Source organism: Dermacentor variabilis, chromosome 1, assembly GCF_050947875.1.
Source record: "Dermacentor variabilis isolate Ectoservices chromosome 1, ASM5094787v1, whole genome shotgun sequence".
Classification (NCBI taxonomy): domain Eukaryota; kingdom Metazoa; phylum Arthropoda; class Arachnida; order Ixodida; family Ixodidae; genus Dermacentor; species Dermacentor variabilis.
In genome coordinates, this window is record NC_134568.1 from 260,239,482 (window position 1) to 260,264,582 (window position 25,101).

At 44.9% G+C, this 25,101-nt stretch overlaps 1 protein-coding gene across 2 annotated transcripts in view; it reads right to left on the minus strand.

The window, feature by feature from the left end:
- Positions 1–25,101, minus strand: part of LOC142563438 (uncharacterized) — a 97,332-nt gene that overhangs the window by 22,766 nt on the left and 49,465 nt on the right. The window contains exons 7-13 of one of the 2 annotated variants that reach the window (XM_075673995.1): positions 19,482–19,537; positions 12,382–12,501; positions 12,006–12,180; positions 8,451–8,550; positions 8,269–8,375; positions 5,301–5,432; positions 2,836–3,046 (exon numbers count right to left, since the gene is read on the minus strand). In XM_075673995.1, the coding sequence (XP_075530110.1) occupies positions 2,918–3,046; positions 5,301–5,432; positions 8,269–8,375; positions 8,451–8,550; positions 12,006–12,180; positions 12,382–12,501; positions 19,482–19,537 (819 nt within the window). In that variant the 3' untranslated portion in view covers positions 2,836–2,917. Of the gene's footprint in view, positions 1–2,835; positions 3,047–5,300; positions 5,433–8,268; positions 8,376–8,450; positions 8,551–12,005; positions 12,181–12,381; positions 12,502–19,481; positions 19,538–25,101 lie in introns of those variants that run through there. The other variant, XM_075673999.1, reaches the window with a different exon arrangement.

A 25,101-nucleotide genomic window follows, 5' to 3' on the forward strand; every position in this document is an offset into this window, starting at 1 on the left:
ATTTTTTGAGCCCAGCTCCAACGCCCCCGTTCCTGGGTTGAGCGTCGGAGTCGGCGTAACCGCGCGAACGCGCTCGTGTTACTGCTCGCGCCTTCGTCGTCCTCCACAGCTGGTTCCGATGCCGCTCATCATACCAGCGTTCCCATACTGCCCCTCCCTCTACAAAGGCGCTGACAGCACTGGCCCACTGCCAGTCGGTGCGGCGATATTGGTCTGAAATTCTTTGCCTCAATTATATCGCGAAATGAAAGCACGTATACAGCTGCGTCGGACATTTTCTTAGGCCATTCTGAAAGCAATATACGCGATCACGCGGAATTGATAGTTCCTTTGACTTTTTCCACTATATTTGCCACATGCATCCCTCTCATCATATTGCTTCATTATATAATCAAGGCATATTCAAAGGGCTCAAAACGTTCTTTAATGCGCACTTGATATGAGAGCGTTATGTTTTATGTTGCGTTGACGTGGAATGCTTCATGGAGTGGAATTAAGGGGCGTACAAGTAAAGAAATCAGATGAATGAGCCCAGGAAGGTTTGGTGAATAAACCTTCTAAATTACAGGTCCATTTCTATATTAAGGATGCCACCAGAACTACGGCAAAATATCACCTTTTCTAAAGTTTCGGATTCGGTGTCAATGTACGACTTCAGAACATCATGTGTGATGCCGAAACCGGATTACAAGCTTCTTCGATAGCCACACTTGCAGAGTAATTTGGACGCTGGCTGGCTTCAGTTCCACATGTGTAGGATTCGCATTAAATCTGCCAATTTATTTAGTGAATTACCCTCAGAATATTTACAATATAGTAAAGGGGAGGTAAAAAATACAGAATAGGAAAGCTCAATTGAAAACTTTGCATAGAATATAGTCGCTAAAATCATTCGCAAAACTATAAAATGAGTGGGCGCAATCTGCTTGAGAGTGCTATTGTGAAGAAACACGATCAACCGTATTCGTTAGGGACGATACTGTATGAAAGAATAAATGCAAACAAGCAACGGCTTTAGGAAACTCCCCGAAAGTGCGTTCACTTTCCACTGATGTCAAGGTGAAGCGAAGCAAATTTTGTCGGAGGAAGATACAAGGGTATCGCAAAGGCCCATATGATGTCATGTTCTTTATTATAAGTCATATATACCCTACTCGCGCATTAAAAAAATAATGAATCGCACATTTTTCCGCTGCCGCGAATGCGGAACTCCACGTTTGCAACATTTGACGTCGCGCACTTGTTTAGCAATGCTAACGGTATACATTTCGTGATAGAAAGTGGTCAGAAATACTGAAGCTTTGTCCGGCTTGATGCGTGGAGGATGCACGCAACTTAACGTTCCGTCTGCCCGGGCGACGCAGCGGAGACCAACACACATGCGGCCCTCGTTTTTTGCAAACTTTACCCCAATAACTTTTGATTTATTCGGTATTGTAAATCCAAGCAGGAGAGTACAGTGCAACAAATAAGGCTTCCGTTCAAACATAGGGCAAAAAAAAAAAGTCAAACAGAGCAAGGCCTATTTCAATCTCTCAACAAAACAACAAAGATTAAATATAGCATGCAGTAGAATACACAAGGATGGAGAAAAGATACCGAAAACATGAGATCAGGCGCCTACGCGCTGTGAGATCTTTTGGCAGCGCCTTCTAGCATCAACTTGCCATCAGGTACAGGAAACATAGATATTGATAGAGCAATACCAAGCTCAGCAGTGCGTTCGAAAAGGGGCTCAGTACCGCGCGCAACTGTTGAGAATTGTTCCTAAAGGGTTTTTCACCAGGTCCTGTCGGAAACTTGGTTGCGCACGAAGCAGTAAAGGCGCCGTCCAGGGAGCGTTCTAGCGCAAGAATGTTTAAAAATGGTTCGGTAGAAGGTCCGGACAAAAGCAAGTGAAATACGTTGTGCGAGGACGCCAGCTATCCTCCCCGCAGCAGAGGCTGTCTCTCTCCCATTGCCTCGAGCAGCAGCCAGCGACATTACTCTCCTGTTTTCCCCCACAGCGGGACCCACCTCCCCCTCTTGCGTCACGATCCCCGTTTCTTTTCTTTCGTCTCCCTTCTTTCTGCGCGGCACACTTGCCTGCGCAGCTTAGCGTGGTCTGCGTTCCACGAGGAATCCACGAGCTGTTCGCGCTGCTGCTGGCTATTCGCGCTCTGCATGAGCAATGGACGTGACGCAAAAGCGCCTTGAATATGAGACCATACGGCGCGCAAACTTTTGCTTGAATTTCCAGCTGTATGCATCGCAGCGTATACATCGGTGTGATACTCTGCAGAAGTGATCGTCACCGCGGCGTCTGCTCCCCGCGCTTATCTGTTTGCAATGCCGAAACCTGGCGAGGGGGCCCTTTAAGGAGTTGCGCAGAAGACGTTTCGATCTCATGGTCAGAAAATTACATTATATTGGAGCAACCAAAACCTGGTCACTTTCCCTCTATCTGCAAATATTGGTACTGGTTGCACCACGTTTCACAATTATACTCAGGGTCATTTTGCTGGCTGTTAAGAGCTTCGTCTGCTCATTAGCGCATATACGTCTTTGTTTCTGTGCAGCCGCTAAGCTAGGACGCTACTGCGCCTGCTCATGCGAAAAAAAAAAAATTCCCGTCATATTTCGAGCTAAATGAGTGAAACACAAAGCGTAATTTTCGTGGCTTTTCTATCTTTTTACAGCCAAGCTAACCAGGCATCATGCGTACTTGTGCGGTACACGCTTGTTCTTGACTTTCTTGATGGGCATAAGCATATCGGTTGCGAGCGGCACGAGTCGTAAAATACGCTACTGCACACAATTGCTCGGACGACAGCGAAGCATACGCCGGACAGCAGAGCCGCGACCTGGATGGCGCCGGTGAGTTTATTCGCACGTCCGTCCGTTGTGTTAAATAAGAGAGCTTGGCAGCCTCGCGAGCTCAGAGGAAGGAACCCATGACTGGGTTGGTGAGTACGTCGCAGATGACCAGCAGGTAAACGACCAGCGCCGTACCGCCGAAGAAGAACAGCAGAGTGGACGGCCATATCGCCCTTCCGAACATCTTGGCCTGTACGAAGAGAAAAAGTGTTTCTGTGATCACTCCGTAAAGCCGGGGGGAAGGCGAACGTATGCATCTGCAGGACGCATCAAGGTAACTCTGCTGCGCGGGGTTTATTAAATGTGGGCGCTGATTCAAGTGGCGTAAGTGGCAGAATGGTCGCACTAAGCATCTCAGTTTGAAATATGTATCAGTGGTGGCGTTAGTACCGCTGGGATGACCCAAAATTAAACATTAAGTAACAAAGGAAAGAGTATATTGGGTGTGGATCGAGGGTCTGTTTATAGGTATCAGAAGCACCAACTGGCAAGCGGCTACGTAACAACAGTCCTCATTTGAACACGCCCCTTCAGCTATGTAGATCATGTGCACAGGCGGGTATCACTTGCACCGAAAGTGACCGTATGCGATTACTTTCTCCAAATATCAACGCGAATAGCATTCTTGGTATGCTGAGACCAGTTTTCTTCATGCTATCTAGCTGGTCTGTCAAAAGTATGAGCCAATCTCGGGGATAGCGCTGTCTGAAAATATAGGCCGTTCGCGTGGGCACGTGTCACTTGGTGTGTGCCAGCGGGTACGTGCCGCTCTTCAAATGAACCTCGTCGACGCCAGCTGTGCATGTGCCCCGGCGGTGCCACCAGAATGCGCAGCCTCTCCAGAGGGAAGCGCGAAAGAGGAGCCCCGCTGCATTACACGTATCATCACGACGCGCTTCGGCTATTCGCATACTTGCATAGTCGTTATACTATAGATGAGCTTTGGCCGAATACCTTGCCATAACTTGCTTTGGCCTAACGCCCGTGCGATTAAGGAGCTGAATTATAGTCGAGGCAAGTCTGTTTATAGGGCGCGAAAAATGGCCGCGGTGTCGCCCGTCTTCGAACAGAAAGAAAGATGCCCGTAGGACACTTGGAGCGCAGTAAAGAAGAGAGGAATGAAGTAAGAGTCTTGGTCTCTCGTCTTTACTGCGCTCTAAGCTTCTTACGAGAATGAAATACCAACTAGCGCACCTCTTCATCCTATTAGAAAGAAAATGAAAAGGAAGAGTCCTTTTTAGGCAATGCGAAAAAAAAAATAAAATAAACTGCGTTAAGCACCGCTGTACTTTGTGGCCCACGTTGAAGTCTTGCATCTTTGAAGAGTTTCAGAGCTTCTACTAATGAAAATGGCGTCAAGCACTGACCAGCAAAGTTTCGATCTTTAGCGCATGCACCTACGTAGCGTCAAAATGCAATTCTAGCGGTTAAGTAACGTCATGAATTCTCTTTATCCGATAACTATACGCTGATAGCGGTATAATCGCTGCGAATTTTGAATAAATGTAAGTGGATAACGGCACTTCCAGCGGAATAATGTAGATGCTTCTTACTGATTTGTAGCGTCGTCGGAGTCGCAAGTACCCGAGAACAGTGTTGGGGTGTCGTCACTAAGATTGATTGATTGATTGATTGATTGATTGATTGATTGATTTTAACGTGCAAAATCTACACGCAGGCTTTGAGACACGCAGTATAGTTAGGGGCTACAAATAAATTTGGAATATCTGGGGTACTTTATCGCTCACCCAAAGCACGGTACACACGAACGCTTTTTACATTCCACCCCAATCGGCCAACCCGGCCGGGATTGGAACCCCCGCCGTCGTCTCGCAGCAGGCGGAACTGAGTCTGAGCCACTTCAGTGGTTGGCAAGCTTACTTTCGTCGGGGGGCTCTCGGATAGACCTAACTGAAGCAGCGACATCTCGATAAGATCTCGATAGCAAAATACCTTCAAAGTCATGACTGGAGTTTAATAGGCCGATTTTCATTTTTTTTTAATTGCAAAGCACGCAATGGGTGGAATGCTTGAATCCTGTAGACGTGACAGCTCGCTGGCCTCCGTTAAACCTGCATATAGGCTCTGAGGACACCAATAAGGCCCGCGGTTCCAAGCTTTGAGGCTTTGTCCTATCTACATGAGAAAAAAAAAAGTACGTGCGTCTGTGTGTCGGGGAGGGGGGATAACGAGAGCACGTGCAAGTTTACTTCAATAACCTATCGTTTAGTTCCTATAGAATCAGCAACATGTGTGCCGCGTACAAATATCGGAAGCTTAAAGTGCGTCCCCTTTTGCAGAAAGATACAAGTGGAAATACGAATAGCCGAATTTAGTCCCCCTGTTAGTCCTCTGTGATGTCTGCTGAGAGAAGGCGAAAAGAACGGGCAAGTAGTTATAAGATGTTGCGCAAATCGCCTATGCGTATGCAAAGTGTAACTCACCCTGAGTTTCATGTTCCCGACGAAGAGAACGAAAGAATCGAGATCGAAGTCTTGCACGTCCTGGTAGCCGAAGACTCTGGACTCTATGCTGATCTTTGAGATTTTCAACCCCACAGCCGTCACGCGGGAGGCCTGCGAATTAAACAACACATGTTTTCGTTTTCATTGCGAGTTCCTTGTATCCTTTTTTTTTTTGTTGTTGTTGTTGCTCTCATCTGAAGCGATTGCGTTTGATACGTAGAAAGCATAGTTCCATTTAAACGTCTAGAAAGTTCGCGCCACCATTCAAGAGCTAGAACGACAAAATGGCGCATTACGATGAGAGACGCGCTGCAGATTTCAGTGACGAACGCGTCCTTCAGCCACCATGGTGGAGCTTGCAGAGCAAGTGCCAAGTTTTATTCAGCACTAAAACGTTCTCAATCACAAGAGGCCACGTGCTCGGCCTGGTAGGAACACGCACTGCGCCACTGGTAGACCTCAATAGCAGAAGACATGGCCGTTAGCACTGTATGAACCTCACCAGTTCTTCTAATCTCACTAAGGCTAACGATATTCGAAACAATGCCTGATAGTTCCTCAAAGAGTCCTGCTAAGCTAGCCTCACTTGACAGAGTTCGGCTGTTAAAGGTTGACAGGGTCAGTTTCCATTGGCGGGTTGTCCGGATCCAGAGATTCTTAGCGCTGTCTGCTGCGCTACAGGTCTGACCGCCGCCTTAGTCAGGTGCTCCGCAGCTGCTGGGGACTGAGGGCAATTGGGTAATTGAGTGAGCCATGTGGGAGTGGGTGGCCGAATACTGCACCAGGGAGGCCAATTCCTGTACTGGTGAGGGAGTGTCTTGTTGTCTTGTGTCTTGTGGGCCTTCCTAATTTGGTTGTACCTCGATTAGTATAGCCCCACTCGCTCTCGGCATCTTTCGCCGGTGTCAGGCGTCACTCCAAGCCTGCAGATGTGCACTACATCTGCAGTATTGCCGTACAGCTTAGCGATATTAACACAATAAAATATTGGCACGCAAGGTTCATGACAGGAACACTAGTTTGCGTATAATCCACTGCTTTGTACAGAAAAGAGCAAACGACTAAGAGGAACAACGCACCATGCACACAATAGAATGATCGGGTACTATACGCTACATGTTTTTAAGAACAACCTTACGAGCATATATGGCCATAACCTTTAGCAGCACCGGTTGTACCGGTGCGCACCAATATATTTAGATATATGAACAACGTTATGAACCTATATTTGTATGACGTACTGTCTGCACAATATGTGCGACACAACGCAGCGCATTACTGTTCGAACATTATGATGCGAACTATAGTTTATCTAAACGTTGCTTTAAGACCGCCACTACGTAGCATAATTGACCATAGGTGATGGTTGTATTACATTTTACTAACTGGTCTGTGAGGCCAATTGACTGCTTAGTAAAGGCAGCACTTCATGCAAGTCTGAATTATGGAAAGTAGTAAACCACTAGTAAAATGGTAGAAAATGGGTTGTAAAGTTAGTAACTACACCCCTTACTACCTATTTACTACCTTTTCTGTTTCTAAGAGTGTACAGTTGAGATAAAGCTGCCCTGGTTAGAGAGTAAGAATGCACCTGCAAAAGCTTGCGCAAACGGCAGTGTGCATTCTCGCTTGCTGTGTTTACCTTTCAATATTCTGTGTGCGCCGTATATATTTCTCTTTATCAGCTCATAGAAAACTTCCAGGATGAGTTGTCCACGATGATCACAGCGAATGGCTGTGCGTGGCTTAATGTCAACACGTCAGAAAAACCAGTGAATGCGTATGAAAGGGGCATACAGGTGTTCCTGGCCGCATCCAGAGAACAAAACGAACTCTAGTTGGTTCAATTCTTCTCTTAAAAAAGAGATCAGGAACAAGCATAGGCCCGCAAACTCACTCCTTTGAGTCGACTCACTCAGACTTACTCAGGCAATTACCCGTGAGACCGAATGAGCCCGGCTGAGTAGAATTTTGGTTAGTATGAATTCCAAGTGAGCCCGGTTTAGTAGCAGTTTGGTTAGATTGAGTGCGAGTCAGCCGTACGCAAAAAAAAAAAAAGAGAGGGGGGAGAAGGAAAGAAGAAGAAAAAATTGTGAATAGTCTAAATGAGTTCTGTTTATTTTTGCGGACCTAAAAAAAAGTAAAATAACATTGCTAACGTCACCGTGATGGCGGCAACGTGATGCGGCACGCAGCGTACATCCCATGAGCCCACAAAAACCGAAAATATCCAGCACGGCAATAAGCAGCCGTCGTTGGTGTGGTCGTCCGGCTCTGCGCCGCAACTTCAACTACCGACCGCGGCGGCCGCATTTCGATGGGGGCGAAGTGCAAAAGTTCTCGTGTACCGTGTATTGGGGGCACGTTAAAGAACCCCAGTTGGTCAAAATTAATCCCCACTACGGCTTGCCTCATGATCATATCGTGGTTGATCATATATATATATATATATATATATATCACGGCGAAAATTAATGAGCATTGGACTGTTGCATCATCTCGCTCAAGAAGACGCCGCAGAAAAAAATTATTCGCGGTAATTCGGGGGCATGCAAATGGCTTTTTCATATGACTGGCTGTCGCAGTGGTTACTAATAGCGCACACAAAACCTTCCTTTCCTGGCGGTTAACGTCCGACGTTAGGGGGACTATCGTTATAACAAAGTAATGGATATAACAAAGTAAGTGCGACTCTCTCTTCAACTTCGTCATAGCTTTTATTGTAGAATGTAGCGAAAAGTATCATTGAATATATTGTTTCAGATCTGCCCACTCCGTAGCAGCAGGCGCATGATATATTCTCGAGGATTCTCGATCGGAACTTCCGGGATTAAGATCTTTTCCTATGGGTTCCTAGATTTTGTTAACTGCCTACGTGGCTACCTATGTGCACATGTGCAATGGGATGTAGCATTGCATCAAAAGAAAGAAAGAAAGACGCACTAACCTGATACAAGGGAGCAAACATGGCGATTATCCACACGACCGGGTAAGCTGCCCTGTAGGCCAGCACGACGCGTGTCTTGTCGTTGTTGAGAAGAAATAAGAAAATACCTGTAGGAAGAAGGAACGTCGCATCAGTTAAATGACACCCTTAATTCGAAATGCGTAAGTTCAAATACGACGTACCAATAAGCGCATGAATTGAAAAGTTGATGATGAAGAGAGCAGTGACTTTTCCAAGATTGCGGTTTAGGTGGCTGATGTAGTCGTTACTTGCCAAAAGCTCCTGCAAACGCCAACAAAGTGATAGGGCAATGTAATTACTGTGCGCAAGATTCTTGAAATGTTCTCCCAATTTGGCGATAAACCTTTTCTCCCCCCCCCCTGTCTTTTTAATTGGTTGGTTCCAGAGAAACACGACAGGTACGCAGGATACATCCACACCTCCCCTCTCTGTATCACCGGAAGTGTGTATAGTCGTAGAAGCATCAGTGTGGGTTAGCTGACCACGCACTACGCACTAGGGCCGTACTCTCAATCCAGTTTTTACTTGTGCGCTAAAAAGCTACTCAAGAACAGACACCGATCAGTCGTGACAAGGGATTGATTATTATCGAAGCCGGCCTTGCTAATGACAAGCAGTCCTTATGAATGAAAAGCCTTCTGAATTTACAGAGTCCGCCCGGTCACTGGTGCCCCATCACTCATTGTACTCCGGCTGCGGCTGTCGTATGAGTGGTTTCAATCACGCATAAGCCGAGCAATGAAAAAGACACGTTAAATTCAATTATCTCTGCAGAACAGGCACCGAATTCCAAAAGTTTTCATGCTTTTACAGTTTGTCGTTGACCAGCTTCTTCGCCAATACTACTGTACTACTGGCAACTGTACGATTGCCCGGCGCCTGTATTAGGAATCCATCGAGCGTAAGAAGTGCTGTGTGAATTCGCAGAGGTGTTTCGTTCGTAAGCACACTTCATCTGTGGCTTGCCACTTTTGCTAAAACTTCGCCAGATTACGATGGACTGGCAATTTTTTCTTGCGAACCACTATTTTGCTCGAACTCCTTCGCGAATACGTGCCCGGGCACTTGATAATCCGTGGATAGGCTTCCACAACCATGCACAGCTTTAGTGGAGCATGGCGTCCATACGGGGGAGAGAGAGAGGGGGAGGTGACATGGCTGTAGATGCGCAGAACAAGCCACGACGCCCAACTGTGCAGATACCCGCAGATAACGCGTAACAGGCTGGTTCGTGTCTGCGGGCGATTTATAGGGTGAATGTAGCATATGTTGCTGGCCGTTATTGAAATCTTCCCAACGGACAGCGCAACAAAACCCAATACATGTAAGAAGAGATGCAAACACAGAATAATTGCTACTTTTGTGTATCGTGGTCTGTAGCGTTATCCGTGGGCAAATGCTTTACCAAGCTTCGCCATTAGTAGGTTATTGAAACATTTTGCTACAGAGTAGAAGTAGCATGCTTACTGGCTTTGTTATTTGACGTATATGCCTATTGCTGGGGCTCAACGAGGTTAGTCTAAAGCAGTAGCTACTGTCGTTTCAGATCACGTACAGCGTATAGCCCATCGCACTTGTCTGGAACGTGAGAACACTGAAGTGTTCGTCATTACTTTCTACCGCACAGGTCGCTGGCTCCACACCTGCTTCTGTTGTTCCTGTGCATACACTATCAAGTAGAACGACAGAAAGCTGAGCTAGTTGCTAAGGATTCATTATGCAAAAAAGGTGAGGCGTGCAGACAGGACACAATAGAAGTGGACAACACGAACGCGTTCGTGCTGTCCACTTCTCTTGTGTCCTGTCTGCACGCCTCACCTACCAAGTAGCCAGCCCCTGCTACCCGAGTGTCTTGCATTTTATTGTTTTCCATAATTTGAGCTTATTAAATATTAAATATTAAATATTCAAAACTGCAACGCATGCTCACTGACCTGGAGAGGCAAAGCCGAAGGGTGGGTCTAAAAATTAATCTGAAGAAAACTAAAGTAATGTTTAACAGTCTCGGAAGGGAACAGCGGTTTACAATAGGTAGTGAGGCACTGGAAGTGGTAAGGGAATACATCTACTTAGGACAGGTAGTGACTGCGGATCCAGATCATGAGACTGAAATAATCAGAAGAATAAGAATGTTCTGGGGTGCGTTTGGCAGGCATTCTCAGATCATGAACAGCAGGTTGCCATTATCCCTCAAGAGAAAAGTTTATAACAGCTGTGTCTTACCAGTACTCAGGTACGGGGCAGAAACCTGGAGGCTTACGAAAAGGGTTCTACTTAAATTGAGGACGATGCAACGAGCTATGGAAAGAAGAATGATAGGTGTAACGTTAAGGGATAAGAAAAGAGCAGATTGGGTGAGTGAACAAACGCGAGTTAATGATATCTTAGTTGAAATAAAGAAAAAGAAATGGACATGGGCAGGACACGTAATGAGGAGGGAAGATAACTGATGGTCATTAAGAGTTACGGAATGGATTCCAAGGGAAGGAAAGCGTAGCAGAGGGCGGCAGAAAGTTAGGTGGGCGGATGAGATTAAGAAGTTTGCAGGGACAACATGGCCACAATTAGCACATGACCGGGGTAGTTGGAGAAGTATGGGAGAGGCCTTTGCCCTGCAGTGGGCATAACCAGGCTGATGATGATGATGATTATGATGATGATGATGATGATGATGATGATGATGATGAAATATTCAGTTCATACCATAGGATAGTTTTCCCCGTGACGTCACGGACGCAGCTTCTCGCCATGCTAGTACAGGGACATGGCGGGCCCGATGACGTCAGTGCACCATACAAGAGTCCATTGTCTTGCTTTTTGACGGTGACCGTTTTTCACCGGATTATCATTGCCATCGATTTGTCGCTAAGCACATGCCGCGCCCGACGTGCTAGCATACCCAAAGATGGCGGCCACGATGATGTCAATGCATGTTCTCTGTTGATGGCTTGCAGTCAAGTCATCGTGGCCGCTATCTTGGGATACTAGCTGCGTAAACAAGAAGCGTAACAGCACGACAGACACGTCTTGCTCCTAGCGACAAACCTATAACAATGATCATCGGGTGAAAGGCGGTCATCACCATAAACCAAAGCAATGTACACGTAATAATTTGAAGCACTTACGTGATTGTGACCGCCATATTTTGGAACTAGCATGGTGAGAAGATGTGTCGTGAAATTATGTGAAAACTATCTGCGCTAGATAAGAGAAGAGAGCCCTTGTACCGACTCGGCAGCCACGCGAAAGCAGCGCCTTCTTGCCTGTCATCTACACTTATCATTCACTGCTTGTTCCGTCACCTTTGCAGGGCTGGCTCATTTGGCAGCGCATTCTCAGAAACAAAACAGACTCTAACCAGCGGTGCCTACACCTGCAGTAAAAGGCGCTAGCGCACTCCGGAGAGTACCATATGATCATACCTCCCACTATCTAGACAAGTGTGATGGCCAGCTGTACTACGTCGTCACGAAACCTACAAGTGATCACTGTAGATCTGAGACTGCACGCAAGCGTTCGCCTTTATTCAGGTCGTTAATATGCACTAAGGACCTGCCTTAAGTGTGCATTCTGATAGTTTGGTTTCATATAATCCATGCGGCTGTTTGGTAGCAGACAGTTTTTGCACTGAACGCAATTGTCTGTCGCGCCTGCTGTGTGGGCGTAACCTCCCTTTCTAAGCGGGTGCTCGTACGAGTGAGGGAGCGGCAACTCACGTGCATTCCCTCGCGGATGGTGATGCGCTTCTCTCGCAGCCTCAGCGCCACCCCACGCAGGTAGATGATGATCATCTCGCACTGGGTGCAGTAGTTGAGCACCACAGCCATCTCCACAAGGGTCATCGCCAGCTGGCCCAGGATCCGAATTGTGATCAGCACCATCGTCTTCCACCTGGACGCAATCCGTATTGAGCAGGCCGTTACATGGGTAGTCTTTCATACCAAAGTCTATATAGCTGCTTTGTTCTCTCTGTTTCAGGATTATTGCGCGTGAAGCAGTCGTCCCGTTCAGGTTTCACACACACTGAAAAAAGATTATGCATTTAGTATTGTTTTCTTTTTATCACGGCGCACCTTGGTCGTTGGTACTCACTCTGCTAATTTTGAGAAAGCTCTCTCCACAAGCTGCTCTTCTGTTTCCACGGCCAAGTTGTAAAGTATTTGCACCGCTGTCTGCATAACCGTCCACACTATGCCCGCCAGTAGGAACCTCCTGCCGAAAGGAAAGTGAAAAGAGTTGCGCGTTATTTCACCGTGCGCGTTAGAACCATGCAATTGCCATTAAGATAGCGTCGCATCCTAAGCTTACACGCGCGCACGCACGCACGCACGCACGCACGCACGCGCACGCGCACACACACACACACACACACACCACTAGCACCTGCCCCTCCTTTTCACCTCTCCTCACTTCTTCCCACTTAATTAATTAATTAGTTATCTTGCTTTCGCCCACCTGGGCAGTACCAGGAGGGGTAAAAGTACAAAACAAAAGAAAAAAAAATGGAATTACACATATTCAGAACTCAAATAACAATGAAACCATAAAAGAATCAGTACTGCTTAGCAATGACAATGGCAGAGTGTTCCATTCACCAGTAGTTCGGGGGAAAAATAAAATTTGAAAACGTTAGTTCTTGTCTGAGAGGGAGTTAAGGATTCTGAGTGACGTTGTTTAGTTAGCAGTGATGCTAATTCTCATGGCCCGGGGCGCCATGAGAATTTGTTATCTTTAAGGAGAAAACGAAACTTAAGCCTCAGAACTTCATGACACGTTATTCCTAGGTATACCCATCATTGTCATAATAAAGGAGAAATTTGCTACATATAGGAGTAGAGGGTTTAGACTTCCGGCGTTCCAGTTTTAACGCCATAGCACATAGGGCCCTGCGTCGCAGAAAATCAGGCGTTGGCGCCGGTGGCTTGGTCCGTGAGTGAAAATTGCCGCATATCTTTAGGTATATATGTATGTCACGCCTTTCTATATGACATGCGGGCTATATTGCCACACCATTTCATCACTAAAGTTGCGCATACCTTGTCTTGCATTCTTGACAAATTTATCCCTCAAAATTTTGAGAATGACAGCCCACAAACAAATGACATGAAACAAAACACCGACACCACATGTCTTTTATGGTAAATCATTTTTTTTATTGAAATGAATATTAGGAGAGGTTGGCGCCTTTATAGTGGCACGGGCTTCTCCTTGTCACTTGGCAAAGGAAACAAATTTGCGTAAAAAGGGAGAATAGTGACACACAATATGACACTCAGTAGAACACTGGATGAATAAAAAATATACAGTCCAACTGTACATGAATCGCAAAGTTCTGTGCTTGAGTTCAGTACACGTACGCATATATAAAGTCAGATATTTTGAACAGCCAGAACACACAACACATGCAATACACTGCAAGTACAGAACAGAATTATACATATTGCGTAAAAGTTGCGATCACCACATAAATCAATTTTGAACCACGAACAACATTTATGTTACTCATTTAGCGTATTAGGATCCATCTGAAACTTAATATTTTCCCAAAATGTTGGTGTCCTCTAAAAACGTTTTCAGATCAAGAAGTGCTCTTTTCTGAAGGCCCACAGTTGGCCATGGGCCAAGTATTTTTTTTTTAGAGTGAATGGTAAGCTTCTGCCTAATATCAACACATTTACTTGCAGTACCCTTCTTTGTGGATCGTATTTCGTGCACTCGAGGAGAAGATGATGCGCATCTTCGTCTGGATGGCCACAAGAACACTGAGGACTAGAGACACGTTTTATCCTGTACAAGAAGTGTCTAGTAAATGCAGTACCAAGACGCAGGCGGTGTACCAATGTTTCAAATTTTCTATTGTCTCTTAGATTTTCCGGCATGGATAAGTTTATACATGAGTCTAAAAATTATAATTCCAAGTTTTTAGTTTGCCGATCAAACCAGGTAGTTTTTCTGAGGCGACAGGAAATCTGTCTCAGGATCAGACGGACTTCACTACGCAGAGGGGAAGATTGGTTGTCTCTGCGTTATTGTGCGCCCGATTTGCAGCTGCGTCCACTGCAGTATTACCAGGAATATTGCAGTGCCCAGGTATCCACTGAAATGCAATTACGTGGTTCATTGCGCTTGCTTTTGTAAGTGCTTTGAGCGCATCATACAATAGCAAAGTATTCAAAGAATTTTTCTTATTGCTCTGTAAAAATGTGAGATCGGCTTGCGAATCGCTAAAGATAAACAATTTCTGCGAATGCTTTTCTGCTGTTATGAAACGCAAAGCCCACAGGATTGCAAACAGTTCTGCCACGGTGGAAGATGTCTCTCGGGATAATTTAAATGTTTGCTCTAGCGCTAAATGTGGAATGACGAATGCTCAAGTCGAGGAAGTTATATGACACGAACCATCTGCAACACGTGGATGTACTGGGGATATAATGAGTAAATTTGGAAGAGTGCCAGTTGTTGTTCGGCTATGAACATGTCTCTCTTAGATATAATCCCGTCAACCGATAATTCTATTTTAGGACCTATTAACATCCAGAAAGGGTAACTAACATCCACTTTGCATAATTCAAATTTTGGTAATAATGCTTTATGTTCTCAAACAACATCATTAATATTGCTTTTGTTTCTTTCGGTAAGCGTGAGGTTTAATGGATGCTTCTCGTGTTGGGTTAAGATGCGATAAATATGCCGGTATGTTTGAACCGTTCGTACGAGTGGAAATGATGGGTGACAAGCTTCAGCAATTACTAAAGAACTCGAGGTAGCCTGCGGAACCGCAAAACACACTCGCAGCCCGGTTGCCAGCAAACGTTGAAGACGTTCCTCAGAAGTTTGCGATAAACCATGGAGAATAGGTGCCGAGTAAGCAATTTTTTGCTTTATGGGCGTGTTATGAAGTTGAAGTAGTGAAGAGACTGATCCCCCCCCCCCCCCCCCCCACGTTGTGCCAGCGAGTCGCCAAAGTACGTTTATTACTGCATTGGTCTGCTTTTCAATTGCGCGGGTGTGTGATGCTTATGTCAGCTGGCGGTCAAGAATAACTCCAAGAAATTAATGGTCTTTCACAAACATCGAACTTTGCCCATTAAGCGTAAGTTCGAAATTATTAAGCTGTCGTCTAGTGAAAGGAAGTACGGCTGTCTTTGCGTATGAAAGACTCACGCCTTTTTCTTTTAAAAAGGTGTCTATACTATCAAGACCCTCTTCCAGCGTTGTTTGAATGTCTTGTATATGAGATCCAGAGGCCCATATGCAGATGTCATCTGCGTACAGAGAATACTGTAGACCAGACGGGAGTTTTTGTGGCAAGGCTGCCATGACACAGTTGAATAAAAACGGACTGAGAACACTGCCCTGCGGAACGCCCTGCGTGATGCTGTGATAATTACTATCTCCTTCGATTGTTTCCATAAATAGTTTTCTGTCTTTCAGGAAATTTGATACCCATCGCAGTGTTCGACCGTGTAGGCCAAGCTCTAACATACCAGCAAGGACGTGTATGTGACTTACAGTGTCGAATGCTCTTTGAATGTCTAAGATTACTGCCACTGTCACATTTCCACAAATTCGTTCATGTTCGACGCATGTGACAACGTCTAATACTGCATCCATTGTAATTTTGTCGAAAACCGGTCATGTAGTGGAAAACACATTTCTGTGTTCACACCACCATTGCAGTCGACTATCTATCATCTTCTCCATTAGTTTGGAAAAACAGCTTGTGAGACTGACAGGTCGGTAGGAGTCAAGACAAATGAAAGTCTTTCCTGGTTTTAGTACTGTAATTACCCGACCTAATTTCCATGAATCTGGAAGAGTCTCTCTTATCCAGATATCATTAAATATCTCCAAAAGAGCCATTCTTCCTACTGGACCTAGATTCTTTAGCATCACATCCGTAACACCGTCTGGGCCTGCGGTTGTTTTTGTACGGCATGACGAAAGAGCACATTTCAATTCATTTAAACTAAACTCACAGTCAAGTTGAGGATGTTGTGACATAAAGCACGCACAAACCTTCAGTTCTGCTAGTGTTGTCTAATTTGTAAATTGTAGGGAAGTAAACGGAAATCCTGGTCTGGATATAAGTTGACAGAATTCGTCAGAAACAGATGTTTCCGGAGTGCCTCGAGCTAAGGCAAGGGCTCGGAAGGGATGGCTCTGGGTAACTGGACCACTAAAATATCGGACAACTGACCATATTCTGGGAACTAGAGTAAACGGAGACAACGACGCGCAGTATTCTCGCCATCTTCTCGTACCTAATTTTTGTAAGCGTCTGCGCGAAGTTGACCGAACTTTCTGTGCCATCTTCTAGTCATCCAGTTTTCCACTGCAGAGGTAAGCACGTTGTGCGTGTCTTCTAATTGCTCTTAGACACTCATATTCCCCGTCGACTGCAGCGTATTCGTTTGGAACAATGACGTGCTTTGTGCAGATCTTGTAAGACTCACACAATAATTTGCAAAACTTTGAAAGTTCGGATTTTTCGCCCAATGAGTTACTTAATTGGTGACGAAAAACTTTGCCAATTACTATATTTTTGAGTAGCGCCGGATCCCTTCACTCCGTATGAGGCGATGTTTTACCAGGATCGGAAAATGATCACTACCGTGCGTTTCTATGTCCGTTGACCATTCAACGCCATCAAGGTCTTGTGAGCAAAGCGTAACATCTATATACAGCTTGAGTAGCGAAAACCCCCGCAAGAACGTTGGAGAGCTGTCATTTAACACGATAAGATTACTTTTTTCTGCGGCAGACTCTATAATGCTTCCGCGGGAATCATAGTCAGCCTTAAATATTAAAAAGTGCGAAACAATAACAGGAACCTGAAAATGACGTAATTTTGCACAACCTCCGGGATCGCCCCACGCAAGAGGCCGTGTTTCTACCAGAAAGCTCGCCTCCTTACATAGCGTTCGTCGCCAACGTTTCCCGGTAAACATTACGGTTACATAAGTTCCAGTTGCCTGGAGGCATGAGAAGCAGTCAGGGATCTTTGAATGCTATCGCGTTCCGCTCTTTAAACGAAGCTTAAGCATCCTCCAAGATTTTAAATGGGAAGCTATCCACGCGCAATGAATTGAGAAAAACCTGCTAAACAGCCCTGCTCTTTGGCAGCTAGCCGGAGACACTGATCCCAACTGATGAAACTCTCGACTTCGATTAAGAATCCAGAACACTGGTTTTCTTCACATTTAGCCTCAAACATTTCCACGCTACCAACCAACCTGAAAAAAGTTGAGGAATAACCAACCTCAAAAAAAAAAAGGCAACGAACTTACATGTACAGTGCTCTGAAGACTGCACTGCTGCAATAATTAAATGGTGGCCCTGAAAAAAAAATAATTCTTGGGTTTTACTTGCCAAATCACGATGTGATTGTGAGAGTCTCCGTAGTGGTGGGTACTCCGGATTAATTTCGACCACGTTGGGTCATTCCAACGTACACCTAATGCATGGCACACGGGCTTTTTTGCATTTCGCCCCCATCGAAATGCTGCCGCCGCAGCGGGGATTCGATGCGGCGTCCTCGGGCTTAGCAGCGCAACGCCAAAGCCACACTATACGCCACCGCGGCCGGTGGCGGCCATGAAATTGGTGGGCTGTGAACGACTTGAATATTGCAAAAGAACCGAATTGTTGTCCGTCGGCTTTAACTTTTGATATCGCATGCACCGCAGGGGTAGTAGCGTACGATCGTTCTGCTTTCTGTCCTAAAGTGGAAAAATGAGAAGGCGCTTGAAAGTTCGTCTGAGAGGGTGCAAGTTGAGCTCAGTGGCATGTTATCTTCTCGCATGGCCTTTTACTATAATTGTGGTCATTGTTGTTATCTATTTGGTAACAGAAAAACTGCTGTGAAACGTACGGGTAATGATGCCCAAAGTACAACATGGGTGCGCCTTGAGTACACCTATGCAAAATGCTATGCAGTCAGTATGCATATTATCAACTAGTATTTTGCATGCATGTATGTTACGCTTCCGCCGTTTCACAAAAGGGATAGTTTTATTCAATTGGCCAAAATATCTTGGCTTTTTTAATATAACTTCCTTTATTTATTTGTTCGCCCGTTAATGAACGCATTTGGTATGATCAAAGGAAGACATATCGAAGTACATAATTTTGTTTTAAGAGGAAGCTTTAGCTCGGGCCCAACTCCTACGCGGCCTATTCAAATACATGTAAAACGCAAAAACGCTTTTCTGAAATGACTCCTGGACTGATTTTAATGAAATTTGTTGCACTTGAGAGAGAAAGTTAAATTCTAGTGACTGTTGTAAGCGGAATTTTGATTTAGGGCCTGAATTTTATAAGAAAGATTTTCAAAAAATTTAAAGTTTGAAAAAAATAGACGCACGAAGTTTATAGATTAATAGCTCTGCATCAAAAACATATATCGCGGTTCTGTAAACGGCATCCATCAGATCATTCAAAGCGGACAAATTCGATATGTCAATTTATATCTTTCGTGAACTTGTTACGTTGTGTACAAGGGTTCTGCAAAAGTTGTATATACACATTACTAAATTTTTTTTTAGGTTCATGTGCAACAGATCAATTTTGTCCGCTTTAGATGTACTATCAAATGCAATTCACGGAATTGTGACATCATTTTGCCTTCCTGAGTTGGAGAGTAGTAAACATGAGAGTTTCGTTATCTGAAGACTTTCGATTTTTGCCAATTTTAATAAAAACTTAACCATCTAAATCGAAAATCGCAAACAAACAGTCACTAGCTTTTAAGTTTTTCCTTTAAATGCAACAAACCTCGTCAAATTTGGTGCAGTGGTTGCCGAGAAAACCGAATTCCTTTACATGTATTTAGATAGGAGCACCCGAGCGAAAGCTTCCTCTTAAATGAAATGAACACCGAGATACATTCGCTAATGTCTTTTTTTCTGTAGATAAACACCATGAAATTAAGACCTAGTTATGACAGGCCTCCCAACCCGAGGTTATAAAGTGAGACCGCGTAAAGATTCGAATACATATTGGTTTCTCACTAGCGTGACGTATTTGCATGTCATCCTCATCATAACGCGGCCGCCACTGCGTATAAATGAATTCGCAAATTTGGCGTTTGTTTCTTTTGACTTTTTAAATTGTACATCCCAATAAGAAATTCTCTCTGTGGGCGAAGTCTTACTGTGAATAATGTAACACGTATAAGAAGTTAACTATACCTTGTAATTGTTATGATGATCCGCTCCGTGAAGTACGCCGACGACTGCAGAAAAACCTGAAAACAAAAGAAAAATATATGACGACACCTAATCACTTCTGATAAGTTGTGAATGTTAAAGCATTAATGTGCAATTTAATTTCGCCGAACGATCCTTCGAGATTTGCGCTGCGAGTAATGTACCATAGCATTACGTGCTGTCCGAGCCAGAAAGCAGCAGCAGCCTGCGGTTGCAACGCCGCATATAACCGACGTCCTCCTCGACGAGAGACCGAGGAAGTAGCGGCGGCGACCAAGGCCGGCAGGCGCGCGCATGAGCTAAGTCCAGTGGGGGTGAGAGAAAGAGAGAGAGTGAGAGTAGCGTGACCCACATGCGCGCGTCACGCGACTGTCACGCGACAACCCGTCTCGCCCCGCGGCGTCGCGTCACCGTATCTGCTCCATCAAGGCGAGCTGGTGACGTGGCGTCGTGCCGATGCCCTCTCCCCTCACGCAACACCGTTTCGCCCGTTCTGCTCCGTCGAGGCGCGTTCGTGACGTGCCATTGCAGCCAATGGGAATGTAGGTGCCGTTTCGCTGCTACAGAAGCCGGCTTTTTCGCTCAGTGGGTATTTGGTGCTTTCGCATCAATAACAGTGACGAGTGAATCGACATCGGTGCGCAAAGCTACACCCCTGGTACATCCATGAAACGGTATAGCCTGATGTTGTTTTGTTTCGCAGAGCTGTTTTCACACAATAATCTCTGGCATTCTAAAACACAAAACGAGCTGAGCGTCCTGAAATGCATCACTCATAGCTGTTTATAACCACAAAGTAATAACAATTATGAGATGTATTACAGTCGGAAAAAGTACAGAGTCGTAAATTAACGCTTTCGAATGTACGAAAATTTATAAAATTTGCCAAACGTTTCGAAGAACGACCGTGTCTCCAAGCAGTCTATAACTGTGCAAGCTTCGTAGCGCCAAAACTGCAGAGATTAAGATAGACTACGGTGCTCACTGTCCTAAACCTCGGAACGCTGAGTGGCTTCACAACTTTTGACAGAGCCTGTCCTTACGAGTATCTGTTGCGTTTTTAAGTGCATTCAGTGTTCTACCGAGCAATAAAATACCTGCTTAACATTTATTTTATTTGGTGGAGAGCTTTGAGCCGTACTTCTGAACTATGTTATTTCATTTACTTACAAACAAAAAGAACGTACCGAAGTTCATTATTTCTTTCAACAGTATATGCAATTGTACTTATTCCGCCCACTACGTTAAATTGCACAGGTATAACGTCATGAGCTGTTATATTCAATCCCTTATCACAAAGACATCACAAAGATATTGTAAAGATTTTACAGAAAGCAGTGAACACTTATCAACAGGCAAAAAAAAAAATGCAGCTTTGTTCTCCCCTCTCTGGTGTAACGAACGCTTTATTTAATGCGGCCTAGAACTATCTTAAACCCTGCGTGCGATTTCATCATGTCACCGCCATTTCAACTGAAGTCGTTCACTTGTTTCCATAACAAGTAGTGTACGTTTTAAGTACAGCCCTTAGGCTGTTCGCTATAGAGCGCACGTCACCCTACAGAAACAAAGAAAGTAAAATAAGATTACCGGCGTCCCATATTGCGTTATCGTTAAACAAATACGGTGTTTAGCAGAGAAAGACAAAAGTACTAAAAGCGAATGAAAGCATGCGGAAAGCGAGCACCCCGTTTCGTACTATACTACGCCCTCGCAGTGACCTCTGCAGCCACTGCAGACAGGAGAAAACTTATCGCGCGACAGATAGAAAAGCTACACTAAGCGTAAACACTGTCCTTGGTCAAGGTCTGGCCCCTTGCCAGCAAAAGGCGCGTCTATACCGCTCCTTGACCTTAGTACAATGCAGGCGCTGCCCCGCTGTGATTCGCAGCTTTTGCGCAATATTGTTTCCTGGCCTCGCCAAGCATTGCGGGGCGATAGTCCTTGTAACTACCTGCCTGAGCTCGGTTCTACTTCCCTCCGTGTCCCCTGGCATCACACTTGCACGTAACTCCATACGAGAAATTGATCGCTTGTAATCAATAGCATTTTTTAATAATTCTGTAATTGGTAGATTGCTTTTCCCGAAGGAACGTTAAAGACAACAGATCTTTTTTTTTTCTATTAGTAAATTAGTCTAGTTTTACCATACCATACTAGTCAATTACTACTTACACTACTCGGTTATATTGGTTATCGCTTACCATAGCGGCACACCGCTCTGGTGAGCGATACAATTCCGAGAGTTTACGTTCACTCTGAGCAAACAATGATGGCGGAGGAGCGTTTTCTAACGGTTGCAGAACGCGAGAAGAAGAATGAAGCTACAGAGAAGTATTCGTGCGTAAGAATGTGCGGACATGTCGGACTAGGTGGCGGTTACTTTTAGAATAATTTGTAAAATCCAACGCAGGCAACAACGCTAAAATTCAGTGAATAACAAACACCATAAAGATGTGGCGTCGCGAGGAAATGCCAACCGCCGCGCTGTACCGGTCCGTTATAATCGGGCATTCAGTGCTTCAGCGATGTCCTTGCAAAGGAAACAAAAAAAATTTACCGATTAAGACATCCAAAACCAACAACTCGCTATAATTGAACCAAGGACAAAAAAAAAAAGACGAGGCTAGAAAATGCTACACCAGCTCGTTACCGCTAGAAAAATAAAATAAAGAAACAGTAACAGGAAAGTAACGTAATTATAATCAATTACTTTCTGTGACTGCTGATTTACTTCATTGAGATCGCAATATACAACCGAATGATTAGCTAAATGTCGTCGTAATATTTTACTTTGATGTCGAGACGTGTGGGAGATTCTCGCCACAGCGCCCCCCCCCCCCCACCCCCCATATCAACAGTGAAAAATAACGGGATCCCATCTGACCGCGCGAGGACTGGGAGAAATACATCTAACTCCAAAACGCGCGCTCGGAGCGCAGGCAGTTTAGCAAATGGATGGCCAAAGACCGTGGGTAGCGCGATCAAGGATATCTCGCTCTAAAGAAAAGTTGCACCGTGCATCTAGCACTGCTGTGGTGTCGGCGTACCACCCCTTTTTTGTATCAGCCGCCGCGTGTTCCTGGCGTACCACATAACGCCAAGGTCACCACATAAGGTTTTTTTATAACGACTGTTCACTTCAATAAACTTCTTAAACGCTATATAGACCGATGGAGTTATCCAAGAGCCGTGAAATACCCCTGTGGGGCAGTGTTGAGTTTGCTTTTGTATAGATGTCAAATTTCTTGCATTGACTATGTTCAAGAAATTCGGCAGTGACACTTAAGACTGCTTACTTGTCGGAATGTGAAAGTAATTTTTTAAATATTTCTTATCGAAATTTTTTTTCTGAAATATACTTCTAGTTTGACTTTTTTTTTTTTTCTCGCGCGTTCCTTTCCGCGCAAGCTCTCGCCCTCGTGCGACCTGACGTGTGCAGCCAATGACGCACGCATTAGGAAAACCTTTTCTTTAGTCAACCAGAACCGCGGAGCCGTCATGGCGTCGGGGAAGCGTGTTCGGTTCGCGCCCGAACCGAACTTTTGCGAAATGTTTTTTTTTTTCAGACATTAATTTACTTTGTTCACAGGAACCTCCCTGAGAAACGTGACGTCAGTCCGAACATACATTACGACGTGTTTTTACTCTTTGCGGCGTCGGCCATCTTTGGTACCATCTTTCGGTCACGCCGCTGGATTTTCGCGCAATGGGGCAGATATTGATTTCGCATCAATAAACAGTCTGCCGTAACTTCCATTCCTATAACGCGATAGCGTTGTGGGCGCAGCGTCGTAGAAAATCTGGCGCCGGCGTCGCTTCGGCGAAAAGAATCTTCAACCAAATTCCGAACTGCGCCATACCCAACCGCTCTTCTACCACCAAAGTTGCTCATACATTGTCTTTCATTTTATGCAACGTTACTCCTCGGAATTCTGAGATCGGCATCCCACAATGTAATGGAGAAAAAAAAAAAAAACACCGACAGCGCATATCTTTTATGTTAGCTCTTCTCAAACTGAAGTATTGAAAGTGCGAGGCAATAACAAGAGATCAAGCCACGCAAGAGGCTGCCTTTGTACAAGAAAGCTTGCCTTCGTGCATAGCGTTCGCGGCCAGCGTTTCCCGGTAAACGTTACGGTTACATAAGCTGCAGTCGCCGGCAAGCATGAAAAGCAGGCAGGGGTCTTTGAGTGCTATCGCGGTCCACTCTTAAAGGCGAAGCTTAAGCGTCCTCCAAATTTTTGATGTGCATTGAGGTCTATTTCTATTTTCGGTTTCTGCAGCTATTCTTGCGTTTAAAGGTTTCCTTCTCTTACCTCGTACGTGCTTGTTATTACGCATACTTCGTAGCGTAGTAAGCTTAGAAGCATTGGGCTGTCTTTTGTTGGACGTTCTTTTTATTTATTATTTATTTTATGTAATTGTAGCTGATACGAAAATAAAGGCTTAATCCGGAATCTTCGGTGTTTCTTCAATGCCTCGTGTTGAAGGCGTGCCTTCGTTGCAGGTTTTCTGCGCGTGTTCTCATTATCATGCTGCAGGTGAACATACAGTATATGCAATCATACTTTTTGTTCTCTTTGAGGAATATGCGTAGTCTGCCGTGCCGAGAATTATGTTGCTCTGTCTGTAGAATACTTCCTGATTTAACAAGGAAAAAAGACGCACGCGGCGTTGCCTTCAACTCTGTGCAAGAAAAAAAAACTCACTGACAAGCTTAGATTGTCAGTGAGTTTTTAGATTCCAACTAAATTGATTAGATTGTCTAAACAAACAATTAGATTGTCTAAAGACAATCCAATTATGGTCCAGGAACAGCAAAATCCCGCGGTTACGTCTCTCTTTGTAGGAATAAAAGGGTGTTTTCAAGTGCACCTTCTCAGCAGCTTTCTTTTTTGGCCTGATACAATGCTACACTTCAGCTGTTCAGTTAAATTCTGGGGGTTTTACGTGCCAATACCACGACATGATTATGCGTCATGCATGTCGTACTGGGACTTCGTGTTAATTTTCACTACCTGGGGTTCTTTAACGTGCACCCGATGCATGGTGCTCGGATGTTTTTTGCATTTCGCTCCCATCGAAGTGCAGCCGCCGCAGCCGGGATTCGATTCCCCGACCTCGAATTTAGCATCGTAAAACCAAAGCCACTACGTCACCACCGCCTGTACACTTCAGCTGTTAGAGGCGTCACAGTGAAAGGTTGCGGACTACTTTGACAAATATGGTATGTTTACCACACGATTTACATCTATGAGTACACGAGAGTCTAAGTACACATCCCCCTCGCAACGTCGTTTACGCAGCCGGAATATCATGCGGGACCTTAGCGCATAATATGGTTCGTAACTGGTTTCGTTGTAACGTTACTATTAAATGCTTCTCTTACGATTGCTCTTGCGACATTACTCCTATATCATGATGAACTGACACGGCATGCGAATAATGCGTAATTTTCTCGTTCCTTCGCCTTCCTGCCTACACCCCCTTTCCCTTTTTTGTTTAACATCGTCCGCTCCTGTTCCTGCAGTACAGGAAGAGGAGCGGACTACAGTATCTCATATGGTGAGTTAATATCTAAAATTGCTCTGACGTAACT